Below are 27,067 nucleotides of genomic sequence, written 5' to 3' on the forward strand. Positions count from 1 at the left end.
TGGACTGCATTATGCTGCACAGACACTTCCTCTTTTGTCTATTGTCTGATTTTTACTTTGTCTTTTTACATGTGCTGTGCTGAAACATTGGAAATGGAATAGAAATCCCCTTTAGATTAAAGAATCAGACATTTTAACATAGAAAAGGTTTTATTGTTTTGACTCAAAAGCCTGTAAACGCCCACAGATGAAACAAAATCTAAAACTCTGACGCACATCTTCACATGTATTCACGTAGTCAGGGTGCAGCATAGTAACTAAATGCAAATTAGTCAGAAAAAGCAAAGCAAATGGAAACATTTTTACTTTATATTGACTATGTAACGTTTTTGTAACGCCACGGTCGTCTTTAAAACGCTCCAGCAATCAAGAGAGCGATCAAGCAGGGATTCGTGTGCTGCCTTCCTCTGATTGGTGGAGGTTAGAGCTATAGCCTGAAAGGTAGCTTTCATATATTTCACTTTTTGTTAATGCTTAATATTCATTAAACCCCTTCAGTCAAGATAACACAGTAAACTACAATGTTTTGAAAGCAAATACAGCAGTCATCATAAAATTAAAGGACAGCCTTTGAGTATTAATTGTGATATTACATTTTTTGATATTTCTACACATCTAATCAGCCAATCACGTAGCAGAAACTCATTAGATTTAGGCGTGTAGACATGGTCACATCAGCCTGCTGAAGTTCAGACTGAATGAATGGAGAAGAAAGGTGATTTAATGACCTTGCACGCGGCCCAGACGGGCGGTCTGAGTATTTTACAAACTGCTGATCTACTGGGATTTTCCTAAACAACCATCTCTGTTTACAGAGGACGGTCTGAAAAAGACAAACACGAGGTCATGTGGTACGAGGTCTTCAAGATAAGATGGGGCTTGATTGTTATTATTACAGGGCCTGACCTTGTGAGGAGAAGGATTTTAAATGTGAGCCTGAATTTAACAGTGAGCCAATAAAGAGACATTAATATGGGAGAAAAGTGATAAATGCACCAAGTAGTTTTTCAGCATCATTCTGAGAGGCGGTCAAAAAACGACTCGCAGAGTTTTTTGAGGGAAAGGTGATGTCATCTGGTTAGATTGTGTATTTCTGAGGTTTCAGAGCCGAGAACAACAACCTCAGTTTGATCTGAATTTAGAAGCAGGAAATCTCTTTATTGTATCATCTGACTTCATGGATAAATAAAGCTGGATATCATCTGCATAACAATGAAAATGTATGCAGTGTTCTCTAATAATACTAGCTAAGGGAAGCATTAGGGCTGGGCGATATGGCCTAAAATTCATATCGCGATATAATTTCAAGCATGTGCGGTAACGATATATATCACAATATATTCTTTTCTTTTGTATAACGTATTTTCCACACTATAAGGCACACTTAAAATCCTTTAATGTTCTCAAAAACCGAGAGTGTGCCTTATGTATGAATTCTGGTTGTGCTTACTGACCTCGAACCGATTTGGGCTGCAGAAATCTGTTAAAAAATGTTTTAGTACAACTTTGGTAAGCTGCACTGCTTGATGGATTGTCAGAGCATTACGGCTGCCGTAGTGAGGAGCTTCGCGGAGTAATCTGGGTCCAAAACTCCGTCCCTCCAGGTCCCAAAGTCAAACGAACACTGAGAGTTAAAAACGGTCTAAATTCTTTAATCTTTAATAAAATCATCAGCGTTGCTGCTTTATCGGGTGTAACAATTAAGTTTAACGTCCAGGCATCCATGAAAACGGAAGTTATTAAATTTAACGGAGTTAGCAGGAAGTTAGCTCGCTAGTTTCCATCTAAACATGACATAGCGTGTTCTGACTGAGAGATTTTTGAAAATAATTAAAATGTACAGCTCTGCTATCACTTCCAACATAAATGAAGAGGGAAAACTAAACAGCAGTGACGTTTGCAGGGTTACTGAAGTTGGACTACCTGGTATATAATGTTGTGCTACGTGATTGCTAGCGACACAGCTATGTTAGCATAACATTAGCACAGTGAAGCTTGAGGATGAACGCCAACTTTTTTCCACTCGATAAAAGTCATTAATGAATCAATGTTACGGAAGTGGAGGAAGCGCAGTTTTTGGCTTTCCCTATATTTCAAAAGTGCTTCATCTCTTTGCTATGACTGTCGGCATATTTTGCAGATGATAATGGTTGTAGCCGCTGCGATGCTTTGGACCAAAACAGGCGCAGCTTGATGACATCATCAACATGCGCTATCGCGATAGAGCAGTATAGTCAAAATCTCTATCGTTGGCCAAATTTATATCGTTTCTATCGTATATCGTTTATATCGCCCACCCCTAGGAAGCATGTATAGTTTGCCATGTCCATCCCTTGATATGTATGCTCATAAAAGGACACACACCAGGTATCCAGCAAGATAACGCCACAAAACTCAAATAATCTCAAACTGGTTTCTTGAAAACGACACGAGTCCTCAAACGGCCTCCACAGTCACCAGATCTCAATCCAGCGGAGCCCGTTTGGATGTGGTGGAACGGGAGATTCACATCTCAGACGTAACCAACGAACTCTCAGGAATCGTTTGTACTAGAAAGGTGTCCCTAATGAAGTGGCCAGAGTGTGTATATATCAGTTTTTGTTGTTGTTTCTACAAATATTTGGTTAATGCCAGCATTTTCTTTCTAAAAGCCAGCCTTCTACCTGTTCTGTTTTTCCAGTTCAGATCTACTAAGAATATGAGCTCATTTTAAAATCTGTGTTTATATTTAAACTGCTATTTTTTCCACTAAAAGCCTGACTTTGTTTGAGATCAGTTTCCTTAGTTTGCTCTTCAGCCTCACTCACATGATGCACAGCTTTACAAACTATATTTTAAGCAAGTTTTATGATCTGGACAGCATCTCCCACTGAGAGGCTCCGTTACCAAGAAATCTGACCAGCCTGTGACACGCTTCACTGGGGAGAATGGAGAGTGGAGCACAAAGATGGAGCTGCAGAGAAGTCAAATGAGACACGACTGGCCAAAGGAGTAAAAAAAGGATAAGGGGAGGCAGCAGAGCACAATAATAATGAAGGCATGGAGGGAGATGCTCAACCACACAGAGAATGAGACGGCAGGCTGCGAGCAGTGCAGCATCAGCGCGCTTCTGCTCATCACTCATTTATCATTTCATTTGCAGAGGCTGTGGTGCAAAGTATGTCGTTTTTATGAGTATCACCTAAGAGGAGGGCACATCTCTGAGTCTCCGAGTTGAAGAGTGAATGATCAAAATGGTCAAAATGCAGAGATGCAAATAAACTCAAAGGATTTTCAGCCACACAGCTGCTTTTATGGAATAAAAATGACAGTAGCTGGTTTCTGCCTGCGCAGCCGCCTGCTTATAAATGACTACATGTCCAGTTGAGAGAGAAAGGAAGAAATAAACTGGGAGTGCACTTCCTCTAAAGCTTCTATAGGTAACAGACTTCTCAACCCTGCACACACACACTGGTGTGTCTCTGCTGGAGTCGGCCATCGCAGATGTTCTCAGTCCCTCCCTCCACCCATGGGAGAGGCTGGCGCTCCAGAGAGACACGAAATCTGTTCTTTAACTCTTTAACAGGCCAGTGGACCGATAGCTGCACACACGAGAACTTCTAACCATCAAAAAAGCTTGAAAACAAGCAACAACAAAGGGAGGGGTTCATGAATATTTAAGCCACCTGTGTGTTTATTATTCTGGTGCAAGTTCTTGAGAGAAAGTGCCGGAAATCGTGAGCTTTAGCTTGTCTACAGCATGTGTGTGACAGCCTGGAGACCCCTGATGCCTGCTGGTCATTAATAAACATGATGATGAATGTTTAATCCCTATCAGCGGGGCGGCATAGGAACGGTCACGGGCGATATCGACAGAGCCGCACACACGCACAAACTCGGCAGATTGGACAAACGGCAGGAGGCGCTGAACACGGGGTTAACCACTCAGGATCTACTTTTCTGTGTTTGGAGAATTTCCTCTGCAGTATTTTTTATGCATATTCAAAAAAAACATAAAGGAATGATTGACGGCAAACTCTGATTTCCATGTTTTTCCTCTGTAGTTGCTGTTTATCCATCTAAAAGGTTCAGAGACATGTGGCGTAAACATGTCTGACTCCTCGTCAATATGATGGAACTAAGTGGCACTATGCCTATGAAAAAATATATCGGAATAAAGAAAATAACATCTGTTTCCAGAAATCTTGTTGTGAGCCGTTTCTTCTCCTTATGAAACTACACCTGCCAACTGCACCACCGTGCCAAAGGGAGCATGCATTTATCTGTGATGAGAGGCTTGTGGTGGGACAGCGAGACAGAACGTCAGCACCGATGGTGTCCGCCCTCATGTTAGCTGGCCACACCCCAACCGTTGGAGGGGGGTGAGTTGCATAGAAACAGATGACCACACGAGTTGTAGAGAGAGACATAACCAGATAGTGTTTCAAAGGCATTTTTTTGCACTTTGAGCAACACAGTAGCTCCAAACCTGAGTAATTCTCACCAGACCAATGTAGATGGATGAATAGCACCACACCTTGAGGAAACACGCACACATTTTGATCTTGGGTTTAACTGAGAAGTATGAACAATCCATAAAAAATATAAATAAAATAAAAAAAACATTTGCTTCTAAGGAGCTAAACTGAGAAGTCCCATATCTGAACTTTTTTAGCTTTTCAAAAAAAGTGCATCAACACACTAAGGCTATGTTCACGCTGCAGGTCTTGATGCTCAATTCCGATTTTTTGATCAAATCCGATTTTTTTGTCTGCTCGTTCACACTACAACTAAAATGCGACAGCAAACGCGCTCTAGTGTGAACGCTCAAAGCGGCCCGCATGCGCAAAAGAAGACGTCACACACAACGCGCTCTGTTTAGACCCAGACCAACAGTATTCAGGGCTCGCAAAATTTCAAAATCCCTGGTAGCCCTTCGGGCAGGGACTCTTCAGTTTTTGGTAGCCCAAAATAAACTTAAGTAGCCCGAATAAAAAAAGAGAACAATTTTTTGATTGATGTTTTGTTTCCTGTTTTGTTTCCTTTACAATAGTATACATTAAAGTATAATATTGTAAAGGAAACAAAATATTAATCAAAAAATTGTTGAAAAACAAATTACAACATTGTATAAAAATTACAATCATCAACTCAAATACTTGGTTCTAATTGAACAGAAATTTCTATGAACTTGTAAGAACTGTGTAGGACATTAATCAGTCTGTGTCAGATCCTCAATCTGACATTTCCACTGAAGTCACGGGTAAGAGGCAAGTGGAACCAAGATCGAGGCCATTTGCTTTTTGAAGTTTGCAAAGACTGCTAAATTGTGCCAGTGGTAGTTCACTCTGTGCAACATAGTAGCTGTTTTAAACAGATTTTCAGGTTTATTTTTAGTATGTTATTTGCAATTGGTGTTTGTTCTGGGAAAGATATTGCAGACTGAGCAATAATGCATTTCTTGCATTTCTCATGGGTTCTAATGGGGGCCTTTCTTAAAATGACTGGTCCCAGTAACAAAGGCGCTTGTCGACTCAGAAATCAAGGGAAAGCCAACAACACAACCGGCAGAACATTATGTTATTTACACGGGTGCACATAAGTGGTCCGCATGTGCGCATTCGCTGTCAAAATAAAAGACGCGCACCAGATAAGAAGTTGCAACGCGCGTTTGCGTCCATATAAAAGGCTGTTTTTGTCCACTAGAGTTTCACGACACATTCTGCACCACATCTCTGTGCGTTCATCATTTGTTTGAAGCCAGCTCACCTCCTGCAACCACTTTTCCGAGAATACGCGCTTCTTTTGTGGTTCGGACTCCTTCTGACATTTCTTTGGAGGTGGAGGAACATCACAGTAATTGCTTAAAGGAGCTTCTTCGACATCTTTAAGAGTTCTAAACAAATGTCTGTCCTCCTCCAGAAAATCTTATGTACGCAAACACGCGTTGCAACTTCTTATCTTGTGCGCGTTTTTTATTTTGACAGCGAATGCGCACCTGCGGACCACTTATGTGCAGCCCTGGTTATTTAGCTCGTCATATTGCAGCCACAGAAATTCTTTTGTCCATGAAACCATAAAGCTGCACTTTCTTTTTGCCTTATAGTCTGATTTGTCATAACTTTTCCGTTTTGTGGTCACTTCTTCACCCTGACCTGTCTTATTTGGCTCAGCAGAACTAAAATATATATCCTGCTGCTTTTACACAGACACTCGCATAACGCTCAGCGATTCTCTGCGCGATCAACCTCTCACATGTTTAAGCTGCGGGAGATTTCACTTGTCATGTTTGCATAGTAAGCTAACGATTGATAAGACGATGTCAGAGGAATTGGTGCGCAAATTATCGTCACTCACCAATCAGTACTGTCGCTCTCTATACACAGTTCACGCGATTGCAAAGTGAAAGCAAAAAACAAGCGCAAATTCAAACGCGATTTCAATATGTCACATATTGACAGTGGCTCACCGATGCCAATGACATAATTACCCAGCTACATTTCCGAAAGAATGCAAAAGCATTGACATTTATTTTTCCTTCCTACGATAGCCCGACGGGCAGGGCAGAGATAGGTTTTGGTAGCCCGACTGGAAAAATCGCTAGCCCCGGGACGTCGGGCTAGCGATTTTGCGAGCCCTGGTATTGTTTGACAGATGGCCCTAAATATAAAGACTTCGGACTTTACGTTTCCCAATTTTTGCTTTAAGTTATTTTGTTATTTACATAATAATGTAAATAACCTAATAATGATCCTTATTGCTGTTTTAGAGGAGTGGAGCTTCAAAGGATGGTTGCAGATTTCTGTCAGAATCTGCAGATTATACAGAACAAATGAAATGTTCACGTTTCTCCAACGTTGTCTTCCCAACAGTTTCACTGATATCTACACCGGATGACCAGGAAGCGTTCACGATGTCTTCTCCGGCGCTGATAATGGGCATCTGTCTTGTGTCAGTGACGTAAAAGACGGATTTAATGCGACGTGACCATCAAACAGCGGTCGCTTTCTGAAACATCGCATATGTATCGGATTCAGTACCACATACGAAAGTGACCCAGATCGGATTTGAAAATATTGGATTTGCGCCGTTCACACTGTCACACCATGATCGGATATGGGTCGCATAGGGTCAGAAAAGTCGGATTTGATGCGCTTTCACCTGCAGTGTGAACGTAGCCAAAGACGTGCAAAGGTTTAACGCATCAGGAGCTTCTAGCTTCTAATATGATCCCATAAACAACAACAAGTGACATCTTACACCCGCGGTCTCAAACTCAAATGAGCCTCGGACCACTTCTGTCATCTCACTGGAGGGCCACTTTTAGTGTTCAAGTAGTACAAGAAAACAAACAAGAAAACACCAACTAATATTTCCTAAAATGTAGTGTTTTCTTTGTTTTATTTAATTTTAAATAATGTTTAACAAGAAAAAACTGCAAACATGAACGCAATTTTTTCTCACCTGAAGCCTTTCATTGAACTACCAAATAATCAGCTCTTTCCGGTCAGACACGTGGCAGCACTTTTGCTATAATTTTGTTTGTATTTAACAAAATAAAAATGCGGACATAAGCGTACACATTAGTTTTTGAGTCAAGTGAAAATAGTTTTCTTTCCAAATAAATCTCTCACTGAACTAACAGCCCTCAACGTGTTTGTTACCTCGGCCAGGTCCGCGGCTCCGCGGTAAGGACACCTCTGGCTAATACTTCGGGCTCCGTGTCGGGCTCGTAGCCGGGAACGAGCTTTACTGTCTGGGTCAACTTTGCCAGAGAGAGGCGTTGAAACGCTGCTCCAGCAGAACTTTATTGTTTTGGAGAAAAACACGAACACAGTGTACAGTCGAGTCTTAACAGCTTACTTCCAACTCCGCTCGTCAGGCTCTGTTTGGCTGCAGTGGTTATTATTATATTTACATGCTTCCAGCTCCCGTTTCTGCTCGGTAGCAACTCCTCGCGCTCACACACGGAGGCGCGCACGTTCTCCCTGCCGCGAGGACTACACCGCCCATGGGGCTACAGTCTTAAAGGGCCATGTCTGTAACACGCTGCTCACGTTGCCTTCTAATTAAATCATTTTTCGAATAATAATTTTCTTCATATCAACATCCGGGCTGCAAGTAGAGGTGACGTCATTATTCAGGAAGAAAACGAGTGAAAAGTCCACCCTGTGATTCTGTAGCCTGCAGAATCTCAGCTGCAATAACTTGAAGTCATGATTCTCACTCCACTCCAGTGTCCACCAACTTTAGCTGTCACACGGATCTCTTCACATTTGACTCTGGAGTACTTTGGTATCCAGAGGAGTTTGTGGTCAACCCAACAAACTGCTGGGTGCCCAGATCATCAGCCCTCCACCACCGTGCTGACAGCCGGTCTGAGGTGTTTGTGCTGATGTGCTGAGTTTGGTTTGGTGCTTCATGGACGAGCATCTCCACCTCGCTCTCGTCTGTCCAAAGGACATTGCTCCAGAGGTCTTTTGGTTTCTTAAGATGTAATTTTGCAAACCTAAGCCGTGCTGCCGTGTTCTTTATGGAGCCTTACAAACAAGCCAAACATATTCAGTCCTTTCTTAATCACATTATTAACTTGAACCTTTAACACGCTATCTGAGGCCTGTAACGTCTGAAATGGAGCTCTTGGGATGCATTTGTCCAGCTTTGTGAATGTTTACACTTGTGAATAATCTTTCTCACTGTGGAAGGATGAACTTTAAATTGTTTTGGAAATGGCCTCACATGCCTTGAGAATTGATGGGCAGGTCTTCTAAGATCATTGCTGATGTCTTTCCTCCCTTGGCACTGAGCTAACACACAGCTGACTGGAAACCTCTGCCTTTACAGAGGTGCTCACACCGATGCAGCACCCTCGCAACTCCCATGGAAGCAGTGAAGGTGTGCTTTATGATGTCGTCAAGGACAAAACCTTAGAATTAAAAAGAGGATTTTTTTCGTCGTACGTGAACAGGAACAAAGAAAATTAACATCTGAATAAACTGAAAGAACTGATCACAAATGCTTGTATCGATTTCACGAAAATGTTATTTGCTGTATTTATTATTGTGAAATCAGACTGCAGCATACTCCATGACACCTTGTTTTTAATTTCAGATATTTGCTGCTGAGGTGGATTTCTACACGAATGGTCTATTGCTAGAATACTTCACACACCTGGAAAATGTTCAAAAGTACAACAAATCGTCTTACTTTGATAAAAACAAGAATAAATATTTTAAAGAATATAAATAATAAGGTACAACTGCAGCAGGCCTTTGATTTTGACATAAAGTAATAGATTTATGACTGTGTGGTATTCTGTGGGGGATTTGGAAAGAAGACAAAGAAGGTTCCTGATCCCAGAGCTGTTTCAGAAGCTTTGACTTTATGTTGAATTTGAAATATACTGATCCTAGCGCTACTCCATCAGGTCTACACGTTCTAACATCTACGAGTGACAAACGCTGCTGCAGTCTGTCCATGAAACACATTACCAGGTTTGATCACATGCCACGCACCACCACCATCACCCCTCGCTCCGGCCTCATTCTGGCGAGTCTGGAATTTCCTCTTTTTTATGCTTGCCACCGTCTGCTCCGTCTCTTGTGCACACTTGTGAGCGACGCCTCCGACTCTCAGGAGGGAATCTGCTTCCCACCAAACAAACAGGCAGACAACGAGGAGGCCTTCAGGGCTAATTACCAGCTAGCTGCTGCTTGGAAACAGCAAGGAGGGGTGGTTAAAAAGGGTGGGGGTTAAAAGGGCCCGGGGTGGGGAACAAACAGCGACTGTTTATTCATGTGTGGGCAGGTAGACGCACACTCACTATCCTCCGTAACGGAAACAATGAAGCTTGTTTTGGCGGTTTAAGAAGCAGGTGTCACATCTGCAGGAAGAAGCTGAGTCAGCCTTTAATAAGCAGCTTTTATAAGGTCGTCTTTCTCAAATGATGACAGACCCGTGAATGGAGGCAACACCCGGCGCATGAGAGTCAAACAAATACAGAAGGCCTGCAGTGTGTTAAGGCTGCACGAATGTGTGTCACACACCTCGTGTCGCTGCAGACGAGTGCAGGAAAACGAGAGGCGGCTTCACAATGAGAAAACCGATCTGGGATTTGGTTAAAGAGTGCGTACGACATTTTAACGGGCCCACCCTCGTGTGTGCACCACTAATGTCAGAGTGGTGGGGGCTGCATCCAGTACCTGCCTGTCTTTCCTGATACACATCTCCCAGTTCCCCCCATTCTCAGGCACAATGTGCTGCGCTGTCAAACAGCCCGCTCCCTGCTTGCTCAGCATCTTCCGCCTCATCCCTATTGCATGCTCCCCAAGCACACATATATGCATATTCCTCGTCTGTGTTAGCAGATTTAATAAGCTCCCCATCACCCAGCACAACACTGTGCCTGCTGTGAGCCATGGCTGGACAAAAAAACAAAACAAATCAGGTGCTTGTGGATTGTAATCGCCTCCATGACAACTCTCATTTTCCCACAGTCCTCCCTCTGTTCCCGACAGTGGCGCCCTTTAACATCCCCTGCCCCGATGACCCCACGTTCACCCTTCGAGAAGTGCAGAGACAGCTGAAGACGAGAAGCAGAAGCAGAGACATACAGGCAGAGCTCGTTTAATCGCCACTTTTAGCAGATAGGTGCATGTAAACAGATCATGTATGTTTGTGCGTTTTGAAGTGAGCGTACGGGCAGGAAAGATAGGACGGCTGACGGCGTGCACGGAGGTAAGAGCTGCTCGCATCCTAAACGGCGAGGCCCGTGTCTCTGCTTGCACCGAGTCGTCACACTGACAGCTCCAGCACGCACACACAGAGGATGTGTGTGTGCGTGCCCCCATCACACCTCTTCAGTATGCAAATACACACTGACTTGGCGCAAACAGGCGCTCTCTCCTCCTCCCAGCAGTCTTGGGGGAAAAAACAACTGCTTGCCATCAAATTTCTGTTCATCTCGAGAGAATGACACAAAAAAATCTCATCAAAAAACGAGACAAAATGTTCCCTGAGAGGGAATCATCAGCCTTATCTCAATGTGACACATCTGAATTTACTGAATATCTTTTATTTCCAGGACGTCTCCGTCCAGGTGAGGCTGATGCGCACAATTACACAGCATCAGACGTTTCTATCACGACGAGAGCTGTCAGCATCAAACGTGTCCGAGTAAACAGCACGAACACATAACCGTTCATCCAATTTGCAAAGCACTGACGTGCAGTCACCCGAGGCCGTGTTTTGTCTCTCTCATGATGAATTCCATCACAGCCTCGGCGTCGCACTTTCAACTTTTCCTTCTTTAAAAGCTAGAAAACACAAACCCCCACCTCCCCTGTGGCTCTGCGCATTAAAATTCATGCTGCAACTTAAAAGAACAGAAAGCTAAAACCTGAAGAGCTTTGCTTATACCTGCACGCTGCAAGCACAGGCACTGCTGATGTGGCCTTGAGCACATCTCCTCACCAACATCCAGCTCCGGTGCTGCTCTAGCTGCACCCACACTTCCCCGTGGCGCAGTGGGACAGCTGTATGACCTTGCTCTTTTGCGGCGAGCCCAAGTTCCTGGGTGAGGAGAACTTTGGACGCCTCCCAGTCTAGGAGTGTCTGCTGGCCCTGATAACGGGAAGCCGGGCGGGCAGTGGCTTCTTGAAAGCAGAGGAAAAGTTATGCGCACTCCCACAGAGCTGAGTAATTACCGTGGCTGCAGACTGTGAGCCGAGATAGGGGATTCCTCTCCTGCATAACTAGGTGGATGGGAGATAGATGACTCTGACTCCATCTCTGGTGCTCATGAATTTGTGCGAGTGGTCACACCAGCAGAGACGCTCTGGCTCTCTGCATCTGGCACAGGCTGCGCAGTGAGTGAATATGATATCTGGGTATCTGGCCACGGCAGATAAAGGCTCATTTTTAGTCTGGAGGCTTTAGGAGGCCTAATCAATAGCTTTAATCAATTAAGAATGCAGCAACTGGGAAGCTGCAGAAATCAGCCAAGTCTCACACTAAAAAGACCTCGTTCCTTTTATCACAACACGTCTGTATTGATCCTAAAAAGGTATGGAACGAGTTCATTTCAAGGACCTGGCGCAATGAAGGTCCCGTATGGATCAGTGGTTTCCTTCGCCCGCATCCTTACACCAAGGTTACTGTTGCTTCAAAGGAGGGGGTTTATGTAGAGATATTTTGCCAGGTGCTGTTGAGATGGTGAAGAACAGAAGGTAAGAGAGGTGAGCACTGCAGATTTTGAGCCGTCACACTCAAAGAATCTGGTCTGCACTGAGCACAGTGAGGCCGGCGCACTGACAAGTGCTGCAGCACAACACTGACCCCAAATGGCCAGACGGAGTAATGGCACTGCTATTATACTAAGGCAGCAGGAGCACCATAGCGGCTGTGAAAATGGACCTCCAGTGTATCGAGTAATTGCTGAGAAATCCTCTTTATAGAACAAACTAGGGCTTGAAGTTTAGCCATTATTAGGCTGGGAAATGTTTATGATTCTCCCACAACACAGTAAAAAGCCTTTTACAAGCCAAAAGCTAGCACTGTGTCTAATTAACTTCCTCACAGCAGGGAACTTCTGTGTATCTGACCTGCAGTCAAAACCACACATTAGCGCTTCTGGAAATGTACCATTATTCCATGCCATTACAGTTTTGGTGCCCATGCTGGGCTAAAAGGTAAAGGTCAGGCCCAGAATTTATATGCAGGATGAAGTGCGCATGGGTTGGCACAGTAAACGGCATTAGACTCAGATCGGAGGCAGGTGGGACGGCGTGCAGAGGAAGGAAACCTCACACAGGCTAGTATCCTAAATCATACCCGGGACCTATTTGAAAGCTGCAGTTCCTAAATAAATCATGCTACAGTTGTGGCATGCCCTTTACCCAGCCATCGACATATAACTGAAGCTGCTCGACCTCCGGCCAGCGAATATTTATTTTTATTGTTGTGAATGGAAGACCTAGCCAACTGTTGTGTACATGTGTGTCTGTTTGAGTACAGATAGTCATTGATTGAAAGTTCCAGGCTGTCAAATCTTTCTTTCGGGAGGTCAGCAGGAGGATGGACCTGGCTGACTGCCCGGGCTTTGGGAGGCAGGTGGGAGCTAGAAATTTATGGACTGAGTCATAGACACACAACTGGATATTCTTACTAGAACTCAGGTCTCTACATGCTCAGCATGAAATCTATTTTTGTTGACTATTGTTTGGACTAAGCTTAAGTGGAGGTAGAGACATGAAGCAGCACACTGCACCGCTCTTGTCCACCATTTCTCTATAACCATAAAAAGTGCTGAGACGGTGCCAGGAGACACGCTGATGGAGGCGATTGTTTTAATGAATCCTCCAGCTCGTGTTTTTCGGACCCTAGTGAGGCCGTAAGTGAGCGCACAGAGGAGCTGGGTGCTAGTGCGTGCTGAGTAAGCACATCGACCAGATGCAGCAGCCAGCTCTCCAGCAGGGTGGGGGGATTTTAGCCAGCCTTCTTTATTCGTTTCCTTTTGTTGTGTTGGAGTTTTTAAATTATAAAAAATATAAAGGGCAGCAGGTCTCGTGTGGCGTCTGTTGCAGTGTGGAATTCACCTTTGTCCAGTCTGTCGGGTCTCAAAATGCTATTTTGGTGTTTCTTTTATAAAAACAGCTGTGAAAAACTTAATTTATATGATTTACACGGTTTAAACGACTAACACGCATCAAACTATTTGTCTTAGCTTCATGCACGTGTTGGATCCATCACGGGTTGTGGTCACGTGACCAAACCCAGGTGAGTTCCTACTGTTACTGTTCGATGAAGAGCGGGTGGGTGGTGCTTGAAATGTTACAGACTATTGCGATGCAATCCAATCCCGTGAATTGGACTATTAATCCCAAAATAATGATTCTGGTCAGCCTGAATGGGAATTCATGACAGTAAGGAGTGAAAGTCTGATGCACCTTGAACTTTTATTCAACATCACAACTCCTGTAGTAGACATTTGGTCTGAGAGAACAGCAGACTATGGATATCTAGAGGTACGTCTCAACAGAAAACCACTACAGGTATGAAATGAACAAGAGAAGACAGAAGGTTAAAACATGGCTACAGGCCTGCATGCACAGAACGATGGAGGATATATTGTTCTCTAGGTAGGCGCTGCACAAACGGCGCAGCCACCGTTCAAACTGTAGGTCAGTCAATTGTGTGCAGGGAGCGTTCTTTTCAGTGAGCTGTCTAAAGCAGAGTTGCACGCACAGTCTGATGTACATCGCACAGTAGTGTTGGATAGCATCGTGAACGACAAATCCAGTCAAAAAGGCACAATCCCATCCTCAACAGTCACCCAGCAAAAAGCTTAGGGAAACATACAGGCTGAAGTCCTCAGACTAAAACTACAAGTCCCACGGTTGCATCCAACAAAGTGCTCTGTGGATGGATGGTATAGCAGCAACTTGAGTTACAAGAACATCAAATCGACCGAAGTGACAGCACACAGTGTGTGTGTGTGTGCGCGCACGAGTCTGTAAAGCATTTTCCACTGGTCCTGGGTCAGAAAACAGTCCTAAAGCAAATGTTTTAAACAGACAAAGCATGTTTATTTCAAACTAAAACAATATGCAGCCGACATCAGAACATCCCTCTGCTCCTTTTTCTTTTTCTTCCCCCGGGCATGTAATGTTCTGTTTGTGTTCACTGGATAATTAGAAACAAATTACAGACATTTATTTTGGGGATACAACATTTTCATGTTTTCTATTTAAAATGCTCATTTTTTTTTTCCAATTATAAGCAGCTGTTCTGGTTTTAATGTATGGAGGCCATTTGTTCTGCTCAGGAGAGAAAAAAAAGGAAAAAAAAGCATTGCAAGACACCACAAAAGCATTCATTGAAAACTTTGCAGTAGCATTTTAAAAGAAGAGGAGACAGAAATTGGGCCAACAGCTGCCATTTTCAAGTATATCAATCCGTTGTCGAACAGCCAGGATGTCTTACTCTCTTCCATAGGAAGGTCAAAGCTAAATTTCCCCATATACAATTGAAACATTTTGGCAGGCAATTTGATAAAATTCACCAAGCTCATAATTAAAATGGGTGGTGTGGCATTACAACTTAAAAAAAGGAAAAAAGGAAATAAAATACAAACAAAAGTGTCTATCCATAAATCAGCTAATGAGCCTTCTATTTAAGTACACTGGTTTCTGTGAGGATAAAATCATTTGTTATCAGACAGTGTGAGTCAGTATTCGTCATGTCCCGTGTGGTGGTGGTAGTTTGCTGACATGAGTACAGAGAAGAAGAGACAACTTTACAAAATGATCTTTTACCTACTGAGTGATGATTATGTCCCCTCAGTGTCTGTGACAGTGTCTACCACTGGCAGACTTGCAGCATCCTCCACGGGCTCACTCTGATCATTGTCCAGCTCAGGTCCACTGACCCCCTGCGGTTGGGGAGAGGAGGGTCTCTCTTGTGACTCCTCCTCATCCTTCTGTCCACTTTTCTGCTCCTCCGCAGAGTGAGTCGTATCTTCGGGGGGGCTGGCAGCTTGTGTGAAGGCCATGGATGAGTCCTGGGACGACGCCTCAGCAGGTGGCGAGGCGTGGCTAGGGGTGTCACTGTCAGAAGAAGCAGTGGTCTGAGAGGCGGACTGGGCTATAGGCTGGGATGGTGAATCTGTGCGTGGAGAAGTCTCTGGTTGTGGCGGCGACTCTGACTTTGGAGGCGCCTCGGTTAATGTGCTCTGACCTTCGCCGTCAGATGACGGGTCGCGCGAAAGCGTCGAGGGTGTCGGCTGCGCCTGGGGGGCCTCGGATGGAGTTGGGGTTTCTGACTCGGGCTCGGGCACGGCTGCTTGGTTCTGTGATGGAGGAGGAGACCTGATCTGAAGTTGAGGCGCTGCCTGATTGAGACCCAGCAGCGGGAGCTTGCCCTGAGCTTGAGGCAGAAGCGGGGGCTGGAATCGTGGCGGGATCTGAGGGTTCAGTTTAAGCGGAGCAAGCACTTTGCCTTGGTTCAGTGTCAGGTTGGGGTTAAGAGGTGGAGTTGGTAGCAGAGGTGTGGGCAGAGGGAGAAGGGGTGCTGAGCCTCCGCGTTCGCGGTCCCTCTCTTTGTCGTGGTCTCGCTCGCGTTCGTGTTCTCTGGTGCGGTCGCGGCCCCTGTCTCTCTCGCGCTCCCTCTCGCGGCTGCGGCGGTTCCCATTCATCTCCCTCCTGAAGTCAAAATCTCTTTCATCTCTATCTCTTTGCCTGTCCCATGGGCGTCGTCTTTCGTCTAGGTCTTGATGGAGCTCGCTCTCAAAAGGAGCTGCGGCGTTACCGCTACGGTTCCAAGCCTGTGGCCCCCCAACAGCTCCGGCATTTACAGAAACACCGGCTGCTGTCCCGGGACGGTTATCAAAGCGGCTGGGGAAGTTCTGCCCAGGTGTGGGACCAGCCTCCGGGAAGCCCTTTGGACCACCTGGGGCCTGGGGGCCTCCTCGCATGCCGTCACGTTCATCAAAGTCCCCTCTGGCTTGGTTCCAGCGGTTATCGGGTGTAAACCCTGCAAGAGCCTGCAGACGGCCTACGAGGCTAGATCTGGCTGGCTGAGTACCTGGGGTCTGGAGCAAAGGTGGTCTCACGCCTGCTCCTGATCCTGCAAGGGGCTCCCTATGATCTGGGGGAGGGGTCCGCAGCAGACCCGTGCTCTGCTTTTCCATCGGAGGAAAGCGGTAGTCCTGGTCTTTGCCCTCGTCAGCTCCGGAGGACGACTCATCTTCTGTTTTGGATACATTTTCACTGGTTATGTTGGGGGGCCGGTGGAAGGGGTCCAGCTGAGGGAAGGGAGCCCTGGGGCGGGATTGAGCTTGGATTGGACTGTCTAGGAGGCCGGGGGTTTGCTGGGCATGGGCCTGCTGCATGAGCAGCGGGAAGCGAGCAGCGGCTCCGGGTTGGAGCAGGTTGGGGCGCACATCCAAAGGCAGCAGGCCGGGCATCCTCTGCCCACTCAGTCCAGACTGATGCAGGGGGTGGGTGAGGGAAGCTGTAGGGTGCATGCCCAGCAGACCCATTCCACTGCGGACAGCGTTCTGCATGCCTGCAGACGAACACAAGTGCAGACAGAATTGTTAAAAACAGGAGACATAAAAATGAATACTAGAAATAAAAGTATTCAAACACATTAACGATGTGTCACCTTGCAGCGTGAGCTCTGCAGTAGCATCCATGCCCTCTGCAGACTGTGTTTTCTCATTAGCGGCCTGCTGAGTTTGCACTCCCACTGGGTTGAACACGCCAGCTCCTGGGATAGCCGAGGGCATGAAGCTACCCGGGATGGTGCTTTGTGGAGGAATCATAGCAGCGAATGGTGAATCCTTGACAGCATCTTGGCTGGAGCCCACTGAAGGCTGAACCAGAGCTACAGGTAAAAAAAACAAAAACATATTTAAACCTGACGGTCTAATAGGGAGCTCCACTTTCAACCTCACATCCATGTACTGGTCATAGGTGAAGCATATAGAGACTCACAGGCAGATGCTGAGGCCATCCCTGCTGTCTGAGCAGCCTGCATGAAACCTGGACAAGAAAGAATCGTTTGTGTAAGCTGGTCAATTTTTCTCGGCCTCATCTTTTTACAACACGTGCATCATTTACCTGGCGGAGGCTGCGAGGCATTGAAGCTGGCCCTTATGAAGGGTGGCGGCGGCCCATAACCTGGCGGAGGTATGCCCATGGTGACAGGGAAGGCAGGAGGCACCAAACCGACCGCGCTGGGAACCGCCTGTGCAACCGGAAGCTGAATATGAGGGATATAAGACTGTGTAAACAAAACGCTGTTAAAAGAAAAATAGTGTAACCTCCCAAGTTTTATGATACACAAATCCCTTAACACATCTCAGCGACTCAAAGTTTCTTAATGGTTTACAACAGTGCGCCGTAACTAATCAGAATCATGGTGGTGTACTGCTTTTACAGTTTACAGGCAGACTGTACCTGCACTGGCATCATGGTAACCTGCTGGTTGAAGGTCTCGGTTTGGGTGTTAGATGCTGCTGTAGTCTCAGCGCTCACTGGCTGACTTGCAGCTTCCTTGGCTTGTTCAGTATTCTTGGCAGCTTCCCACTCTGCAGACACAGACAAAAAAATAAAATGTTAACAAATACTGTTCAATTATTTGTTTGGATTAAGGAGTTCAGTTTTTCTTTCCAACTCAATCTGATTCCTCACCGAGTTTTCCAGTGGATAATAAATAAAGGGAACGGGGCAGAGAGTAAATTCACTTAGATGATGAAATGCCAAGATTTGTCTGCCTGGATAACTGTTTTGTTTTCATCATTCGTGCACAAACTCGCATGTTTGTCCTGCTTTTATTTCAACAAACACCGCCACAGAATTAACAGAGTCTGTGCCAAAGAAAGGCTTCTTTCCTCTTACCGTCATTGACGGTCTCCTGGTCGATGATTCCTCCTTCGGCGAAGCCATCCAGGTCATCCAGCTTCACCTTCTCCCAAGGTATGTACGTGACACCCAGGTCCACATCCCAAAACTGCTTGTACTCCTGCTTTACACCTTTGTTCAGAGCCCACGCAATCTGGATCAAAGACGCACAAAAGGTCAAGATAACAGATTATTATTATAGCTTCTTGTAATATACAACCATGTGCACCTAAATCTAAAGCTTCACCGTGTACAACGATCAAAGAACACAATAAACTGTATAGGTAATGTGGACCTTGATGATTTTGGAGCCGATCTTAAACGTGCCGGTGCTGAGCTTCTGACGGGCACGGTAAGCATCCTGCCTGTGGACCATACAGATGTAGGCACAACCTCTGGGAGGGATCATCTGCAGAGAGACACGAGGACAGGGGAGGTTAAAGAGAGCAAAAGAGCGCAGTGGAGAATACTGACAGATTTGTGTGTCTGGTGAAAGAAAGACAGACAGGACAGATCATTAGGAACAGCTACAGTAATGACAGGCTGAGGCGCCGTCGTTACGTTTCTTGTTAAGAGATCAAAACTACACACTGCAACCAAATTAGAGGGTAAAGGAGGGAGAGGTCTGCTTACATTGATGGATTCAATCTGGCCAAACTCTTCAAACAGATTGGTGAGGTCTTGCTGAGTGGCCTTTTTATCCACCTGGCCCACCCACAGAGTTGTGCTGCACACTAGGTAACGAGATGGGGAAAAATAACGGGACTTTTACTCAACAGGAAAAAAAAAGGTTTGCAAATATTTAACAGAACAGAACAATGACTTCCTCTTACCACTGAGAGTCTTGGACCGTATGGGAGGAAGTCCTTTCTTTTGCCGCTCCTTCTCTCGTTCTCGGGCGCGTCTCTCACTAGAATAAGACCGCGACGACTTCCTCTTGCGATCTCTAGAGCGTGACCGCGACCGTTTTCGATGCTTGCGTTTCCGTGAGCCGGAGCGCGACCTAGACCTTCTCCTCTTTGGAGACCTGAGGAGAGACGACGCCAAACGTTTTGGGAATTCTCTCCAGACTGACTTTTTGTCATGCTAACATTAAACCCTGAGCCGGTTCCTTTTAAACATCAAACCCAGGCATCAAAAGTCAAACCAACCTGGAGCGTGACCTTGACCTTGTTCTAGACCGTGTGTTCAAGGTCTTCTTCTCTTCAGCCTCAAAGATCTCCTCTTCCATCCCATCCGGGCCTTCATCTAGATCCATGTCCTAGAAAACCCCATGAGTAGTTTCAGGTAAAGCCCATCTCTAGAGCTAACTAATCATTTAATGCAGTCCTGCTTTTAGACATGCATTTCTTTCCAAATATTAAGTGCATACACCAACCTCTAAGTTAGTGTAAAGTTGCAGTAATGGCCCACGGGCATACCTGCTGCTGGTTGTCTATGGAGTCGTCGATCTTATTCTCTGGCTCTGGAAGCTGAGGCTGGCTGCTGCTCTGAGCATTCGAAACTGAGTTCTCTTGCCCAAAGATCGAGTCCTGCCCTTCTATGCTCATTGCCTGCAAAAACACGCAGAATGCAAGTTGTAGCAAATCATAAATGCAGAACAAACAGGCCGCTCTCTGTGTGCGTGCTCTACCTTCTGCTGATGCTCCAGCAGCTGCTTCTGAAACTGCTCCAGGTTTTGCTGTTGAAGTTGCTCAGCCAACTGATGGAAGAGGGAGCTGTTAATGGGCTCCGACACCATGGGCCTGGAAGCAGCCAGCAGCGTGATTAGACACAAACTCTCAGGTGGAAGCAGCAGAATCACTATTAACCCTTTAAAACCGGTCGGCGCGGCCACGCTCCGTTTTGCGCAACTACTTTTAAATCCCGGTAGCTCTGCAACCACGTAAGCTAGCGCAATAATTTTTTTGCATATGAAACTGGAGGAGTTGTACTTACATCTTATGCCATCAGCTTGTCCTCGGTCACAGTTTCCTTCCACATATAACTTTGCAAAAATTGCATAAAAAGCGCTTGCAGCAACAAAAACATAATATTCCAGAAACACGCTTTGCCGATCCGATCAGCTGTTCATAACACTTCCTATGTTGAAATAGACGTCAGCGCAAACTATCACATGTCCGCCATTAACTGCCCGAAACCGGAAGTGACATCATTTTCACGGAAATGTAGTTTTTCACCATCAGGGCCTCATGAGCCTATACTGGTGTTTTTAAAAGTTATCTTTGACTTTATGACTTTCTGTGTGGTTTCTGGGATGCTTAGGACTCATATTGCTCTGCTGGAAATAGTTTATTTTGATGCATATGCTGCTTTTTTGCAAATTTGCACTATAATATTTATTTTTGTTTTTCCTGCAGTGTATAAAAATTGGTGTATTTCAAAAATAAAACTATGAAGACACTCAAAATAAATTTCCTGTGGTGGGAAACTATTTTGTGCAACTTTTTTGTATTTACAGTTTTGAGGGATAAGCCTCTTAAATTTCTCTAACTAGAAATATATGTTAAAAAAACAAAAACGATTTTACATTTTTTTGTAGTTTATTGCACTTTTTTGCAATTTATGTAATTACTATGCACTTAATGCAGACATATTATTAAAATTAAGGCTATAATGGTTGTATTGATGTATAGCAACTTGAAATGCTCCCAAAAATGGCTCCACAGCATGTAAACATATAATATAAGCTCTGGCGGACTTGGTTCTATGGTAGGTCTTAAAGGGTTAATGAAGGACTAAAACAAACGTCAAACACACTGAACTCACAGTTGAGATGTTGAGCTGTCCTTTTTAGATTCTTCATTACGCTCTGAATCGTTCCCGAAGTCAAAAGGACCCAAAAGTTTCTGCAACAGAAACAAAATGTGAGTAGAAATAAAGAGAATTCAAATGAAGAAAGGATGCATGCCTTCAACAACATCCATGCACACAAGACCTTTGACTGTTTACATACAAAATTCCACTAACTTTGTGTTTTAACTCTTTTATAGATTTCTGTTTCATTTCTTTCTCGCTGGCCAATGAATTCGAGTTCTTACAAAAAAGAAGTGTTTTTTGTTTCAATGAATGCAAATGTTTTTGCATATATGTGCATATATACATGGAGCCAACTCAAAAACATAACGCCTCCAGCTCTGGCTGCCACAGAAGCATAAAAATAAACTCACAGCTGCTGACTGCAGCGTTACCTTATTAAAAGAGGAGACCCTCTGCTCCAGGGGGTTGAGGCTGTTGGCAGTAGCTGCCGCAGTGAGCTGAGCTGTCAGAGCTTGCAACTGCACCACTAGGCCAGCATCCAAGGCCTGCAGCAGGGACGGCTGGGGCTTCTGCTGCTGCATCTGCAGACTCTGCACCAGCTGCTGGAGCTGTAACAGGCGACAACAAAGTAAGTTAAACGCCTTCTCACTCCGACAGCTACACATGCTGCTCTGATGTAAACACTTTTTGGGAGGATGTGTTCACTTACCTGTTGTCCCTGGGGACTCTGCAAGATCTGGGCCACGGCAGCCACGGTGTCGGTGTTGGTAATCTGCGAAGCCCAGTCAGGCAGACCCTGCACTATGTTGGCTGGAGTGGCCGGTGTAGCCGGGGTCCCTGGATACACAGAGAGAATCACGAGGTTGCCGTGTTCAGATATGTTAAACACCACAGTAGCAGTGATTAGAAGAGCAAATCTGAACTTTAATGTGCTTCTACTGACCGGGTGTAGTGTTGTTGACCGGGGCAGCACTGCTGGGCATGACGGGTGTGACGCTGGGAGGAGGAATCCCCGCCGCCATATCCAACAGAGGCTGAATGATGTCACTCTTGAAAACCGCATTCTTTTGCCACAGATTCAGGACTCTCACAATCTTACTCTGGAAGTTGGATGACACAAAATAAGACAAATTATTTACTCAAAAACCTTCTCTCAGACACATGACCTTTAAATATTTCTGTGACCGATCACACACGAGACATGCGCACTCAATCGAACGCCCTGTATGTCACAGTAATGTGCTGGGAAACCGAGGAATGAGAAGCCACAGAGAGGAACAGAAAACCTATTAAAAGCGGTCCAACCTTATCGTCTGAAGGGCAGCGATAGAGGTGCTGGAACGTCGAGATGATATTCTTGCTGAAGCGCGGGGCAAATACGTCCTTCTCTGTGCCAAACTGGTGCCGGGACTGTCTGACGATCGAGTCGATGACATACAGCCCCGGGACTTTGTATTCTGGCTTGCACTGTCGAAGAAAGACAGCTGGTGTTGAGATATATGAACAGCAGAGCAACATACGAATATCTCTGCACCTGCCTGGATGTGGCTCGTGCTTCTAATAAAAGCATTGACTCACCTTCTGTATGAACTTCTCTACACTCTGGACAACATGCTTGTAGAACTGAAAGTAAAGCAAAGAGGAAAAAATATTTTGAGTGACTTGAGCAACAACATCGCAGAGCACAGTAACAAAAGGGGAACAGCGAGAGACTGGATGGAGGCTCTTAAGTAAATCGTCTTATCTCCCCGTTCCTCAGATTTACAAATTAATGCCATGCTCAAAAAAGTAAATAAATAAATAATTGCTTTTTTAAAGCTTAGTTAAAAACAGACATGACAGATGGAGACAGCATCATCACTTTCTTGCAGATTTAAACAAGAATTCAAAAACTAAAAGAGCCAAATAATAATAAAAAACAATTATTTTACTATCTGCAACAGTGTGGCTGTTATTATTCATGTCTGTGAACAAACATCGCAATTACTGCACGATATAAAGTCATGAAATTTAACAGCTTTGCAGACTGAGGACGGGAGTGACTCATGAATACAGATTAAACTGTAATGATCACACCAGCCTGCGGGACACTCTGGAGTTAGACAACTAGTAGCACTACTAGTAAAACCCCGGTAGAGTAGATATTCTTCTATAGTTAAAATACAGGCAAAGTGACAAATTAAAGGAAATCCCTAAAGACTAAAAGAGCAGAGAAACAACAAATGTAGATGCTTTCACACAGCCCACCGTATGGAACATTTAGGCACTAAGACACTGAGCAGGAAGACTCGATGGAAAGACAAACATCTCAGTGATTTCAGAGGTTCATCTTCTTCCAGCACAGACATGAACCATAAACAGCTCCACGTTCTATGACCTTGATGACTGTGCATTAATGTGATATGCAAGAAAAAGCAGAAGATCAACATTTCCTCAGGGGAGAGCGTCCGTGCAGGACAAAATAAGACTGCGTCAGCAAAAACACTCCATCAACACCCACACAGAGGAATATCGCTCATGTTTCCCACAGGTTTGAATTCTATTCCTGGCGGTGCCGGTGTTGGGGCAGGCACACACTGGGAAACGCAGGATGGGAAGAGCCGGTTGTAGCTGGTTAAAAACAGCCAAACCTTTCAAATAAGAGCAATCGATCTCTGCTGCTGTTGTCTTCGTCTCAAATACATGAAAAAAAATAAAAACACTTCACTGCCCAAGCAGATCCCGTGTGCGAAACACCGATTTATAGTAGCGATATATATAGACTGTCTAGACAGGTGTGTTAAAGTTGAAGTGTAGCTATAAATGTATACAAATGTGTTCTTAGTGAGTCCCCTCCTCATCCTACGTTGGAACATTTAAATCCTGAGTTGAAGGGTCTCTTCTTAGATGACGATGGGCCACGCTTTCATCAACATGAACTGAAGAATGATTTTCCTACTTTGGAAAATATGTGTCAAGATACACTGAAGAGCTTCTGATGACTTAGTGAGATTTTTCTTTGGATTTATCTCCCATTTTTATTTTAACACTATAGTAGTTTACACTGCCACCCATGGATGGCAGAGTGGATCATCTATGCTAGGACTGCAAAAGTCCCACATACATTTCTGTAAATTAACAGAAATCAAGAGCTAGAAGTAACTTAGCTTTCTTAAACTAATCCAAACACCAGAATGTCAGATACGTGTACTACTCTGAAACTGAGAGGTTCTTCCTTACTTACAACTTGCACCACTTAGCAACTCTTAGATATTTTGGCCTGCACAGCTGACATCTATAAAGATGTGCCAGTGTCAGGTCGTTCCTGTTATATATGCAGGCCAGAGTGGGGTTTTTACTGCACATAAACAAATATTTGCCAAACAAAAAGGATTTCTGGGTTTATTCTTAAGAAAAAAAAGTAACAATGACCAAAAAAGTAACAATTTTTAAAGTGGTTTTTAGTTTAGCCAAATACAAAATCCAGAGTTTTCTGTTAAAGAAGGTAAAGCACACTGCTTGAATTAAATGTATGCAGACCAGTCCTGCAGGTATAACAACAAGAACAGCAACAGTCCTGACTTGTATGGCCACTACTGCTTCTGTATGACATGTCCCAGGTTTGTGCCCCTGTGAGCCAAACTGTTTAAAAGAGCAACAACTCAAGCTACAGGACCTCACCTGAGTAAACCACCCTGGTAACTACCCAGGATGAGGACAAGCCTGTCCTGGCTTCAGATCATGTTTTTGAAAAGACAGTTTGCCAGTCTTGTTTGTAGTCTAAATACAGGCCAACAGTTTTGGTCTGTTGATGGATGTCTTCCTGCGTTACCAGCACTAAATTCTTTGCCTCTCCCCAAATTAACCTGGACATTGTGAGGGTTAGGCCCCTTTTCCCTGAAGTACCTGCTCAGATTAACTCGCCAGGACTCGACTTGGATCGACTGCTTTTCCATTACAATAGAGTACAGCTTAAATGTGAATGGTCGTCGTCATAGCAACGCTGCTGAGCGTCCTGTGATGCATTCAGTATGCGATACGAACGCTACAGCAAAGGTGGACGTCGATCGCTGCTCGGTCTGTGGCTTTTCGGACTCGGGGACCACAGCGTTGTTTCAAAAATGGCGGTTTTGATTTTCAGGAACGAGAGACTCATGACTCATCAAGTGACACCACTGACCAGCCAATCGGTGGCATGCAGTCTGATGACGTCACATTTTAGTATCGGATCACTTGGTACATCGGCCGAGCAGTACTATTTTAGTACCGGGTACTATGACCTAATGGAAAACCCCGAAAACTGTGGCGAGTTAAGCAGAGTAGGTACTGATGGAAAAGGTACTTTCATCTCACAGGAAAAAAACCTTATTGCATGCACAGAAAAACAATTTCATAAATAAATCAGAAATGTCAGAAATAGGCTTAATATTGAGAGAAGAGAGATGGGTATTACAGTGTTAGCTTCAGTCGTTTAAATCATTGTACTTGCTTTCATGGACATTTTTTGGCTGAGCCCTTTACACTTGAAAGTAACAGCCTCACAGGCTTTTCTCATTTAAAGCATTTCAGCGCTTTGACAGTAAAAATATTTGACAGTTAGGCACCTTCAAATGTACTTTTGAAACTCTGTGCAGCACTAAAAGTGACTTTTTGGTAGACTTTTGTGCACCCATTTGCAGCAAAATCTCTTCATATCACTGACATCTAGTTTAACTCGACAGCTGCTAATGCTAATATTGTACTCATGAAAGACGAAGATTAAACTTGAACATTTTTTTGAAGCTTTCTTGTGAAGTTTAGATACACAAGTACCATGTTAAAATACAAAATCCCATCAGGAAGATGTTTGCTGGGGCTCAAAGATTTACTACTGACTCCGTCTTTTGTGTATTTGTACAACTGCACAACAGCAATGCAGCTGTGGTTAAGCAAATGAAAGGGAGCCCTTCACCACAAGTATTTACACAGCCTGCTAAGAAAAGTCAGAATTTCTAGTTAATGATGCAATTCTGCAAACGGCCAGCAGATGGAGTCAAAGTACAGCAGAGGAGCTGGTCTGATGATGTTTCTGGAGGAGTGATTCCAATAAGTTCAGCTGCAGTCAAAGTTAAACTTATCTAAGGTAACATACCACGTAGAGCTTTTTCTAAAACTGCCAGCAATTTTAAAAAAAAAAAGTCATTAGATATGATACAAGTAAAGCTAAACAAGCAAGCTGGTAGTTTTGAAATTTTGCCAACACATAAAGCTGCAAACTACAATAGTCAATATATACACATTAAACATATGCAAGGGAAAGTGAAGCTGAAATACGTCCACTAGAAATTTTTGAGACAAGAAATTTACAGCAGAAACTGTAAAGTATGAAGACTTAACATGGTGTGACTGTGAGAACTGCAGTTCGCCATTCACAGACTCAAACTTGCAAACAAACTTTAGTAACTTTATTCATTTACTTTAAAAGCAATCGTCGGACTATTAAATAATGAAAGTAACTGAACCCTGGAAACAAAGCATGTCACCTTTGTTGTTTATCTTAGATTAATAAATGTGCACACTGAGCGACAACTTACGGCAAGTACGCGTAAAACTACGAGTACTGTAACTCAACTACTATTGCCATTGTAACACTGGGCAACTGGATCAGCTTTCTGGGGCTTCAAGCCCTGTTTGAAACGATGCCACTGTTAGATCAGCCCTGCAGAAAGACCAACTATTTCCTCCCTCAGAGTTCTGTCTCTTGCAATTATCTACTACAAGAATTAAAACCTGCATAAAATAAGCTCCTCCAATGATTCAGCAACCTGCTAGCGATGGTTCTTCCCTGTGATCACTGGGATCATAAGCTGTGATGCTGTGTTCAGCTCTGTCAGCAATTGTTGGCTCTTGAGTGGACCATTGAAACTGTTTAGAGGTGATTTGTTTTGTGATGCGACGCCGTAGGA

General features: G+C 44.4%; 2 protein-coding genes across 7 annotated transcripts in view; both read right to left on the reverse strand.

The window, feature by feature from the left end:
• Positions 1–15,409, reverse strand: part of tiam2a (TIAM Rac1 associated GEF 2a) — a 94,174-nt gene extending 78,765 nt beyond the window's left edge. Inside the window, exon 1 of the mRNA XM_085144186.1 lies at positions 15,294–15,409. The gene's annotated coding sequence lies outside the window, so the exon portion shown is untranslated. The remainder of the gene's footprint in view (positions 1–15,293) is intronic.
• The window catches only part of scaf8 (SR-related CTD-associated factor 8), a 52,654-nt gene that overhangs the window by 14,623 nt on the left and 10,964 nt on the right, over positions 1–27,067 (reverse strand). For 3 of the 6 annotated variants that reach the window (XM_085144193.1, XM_085144189.1, XM_085144194.1), the window contains 18 exons: positions 22,722–22,766; positions 22,449–22,610; positions 22,087–22,243; positions 21,853–21,980; positions 21,575–21,751; positions 21,153–21,232; positions 20,017–20,128; positions 19,805–19,936; positions 19,535–19,644; positions 19,217–19,410; positions 19,017–19,117; positions 18,679–18,792; positions 18,381–18,537; positions 17,940–18,070; positions 17,601–17,763; positions 17,475–17,522; positions 17,143–17,364; positions 63–17,043 (listed from right to left, as the gene is read on the reverse strand). In XM_085144193.1, coding sequence (XP_085000319.1) covers positions 15,308–17,043; positions 17,143–17,364; positions 17,475–17,522; positions 17,601–17,763; positions 17,940–18,070; positions 18,381–18,537; positions 18,679–18,792; positions 19,017–19,117; positions 19,217–19,410; positions 19,535–19,644; positions 19,805–19,936; positions 20,017–20,128; positions 21,153–21,232; positions 21,575–21,751; positions 21,853–21,980; positions 22,087–22,165 — 3,684 coding nt within the window. In that variant the 5' untranslated portion in view covers positions 22,166–22,243; positions 22,449–22,610; positions 22,722–22,766 and the 3' untranslated portion in view covers positions 63–15,307. Of the gene's footprint in view, positions 1–62; positions 17,044–17,142; positions 17,365–17,474; positions 17,523–17,600; positions 17,764–17,939; positions 18,071–18,380; positions 18,538–18,678; positions 18,793–19,016; positions 19,118–19,216; positions 19,411–19,534; positions 19,645–19,804; positions 19,937–20,016; positions 20,129–21,152; positions 21,233–21,574; positions 21,752–21,852; positions 21,981–22,086; positions 22,244–22,448; positions 22,611–22,721; positions 22,767–27,067 lie in introns of those variants that run through there. The other 3 variants (XM_085144191.1, XM_085144190.1, XM_085144192.1) reach the window with 3 other exon arrangements.

Source organism: Neolamprologus multifasciatus, chromosome 19 (genome assembly GCF_963576455.1).
Source record: "Neolamprologus multifasciatus chromosome 19, fNeoMul1.2, whole genome shotgun sequence".
Classification (NCBI taxonomy): Eukaryota; Metazoa; Chordata; class Actinopteri; order Cichliformes; family Cichlidae; genus Neolamprologus; species Neolamprologus multifasciatus.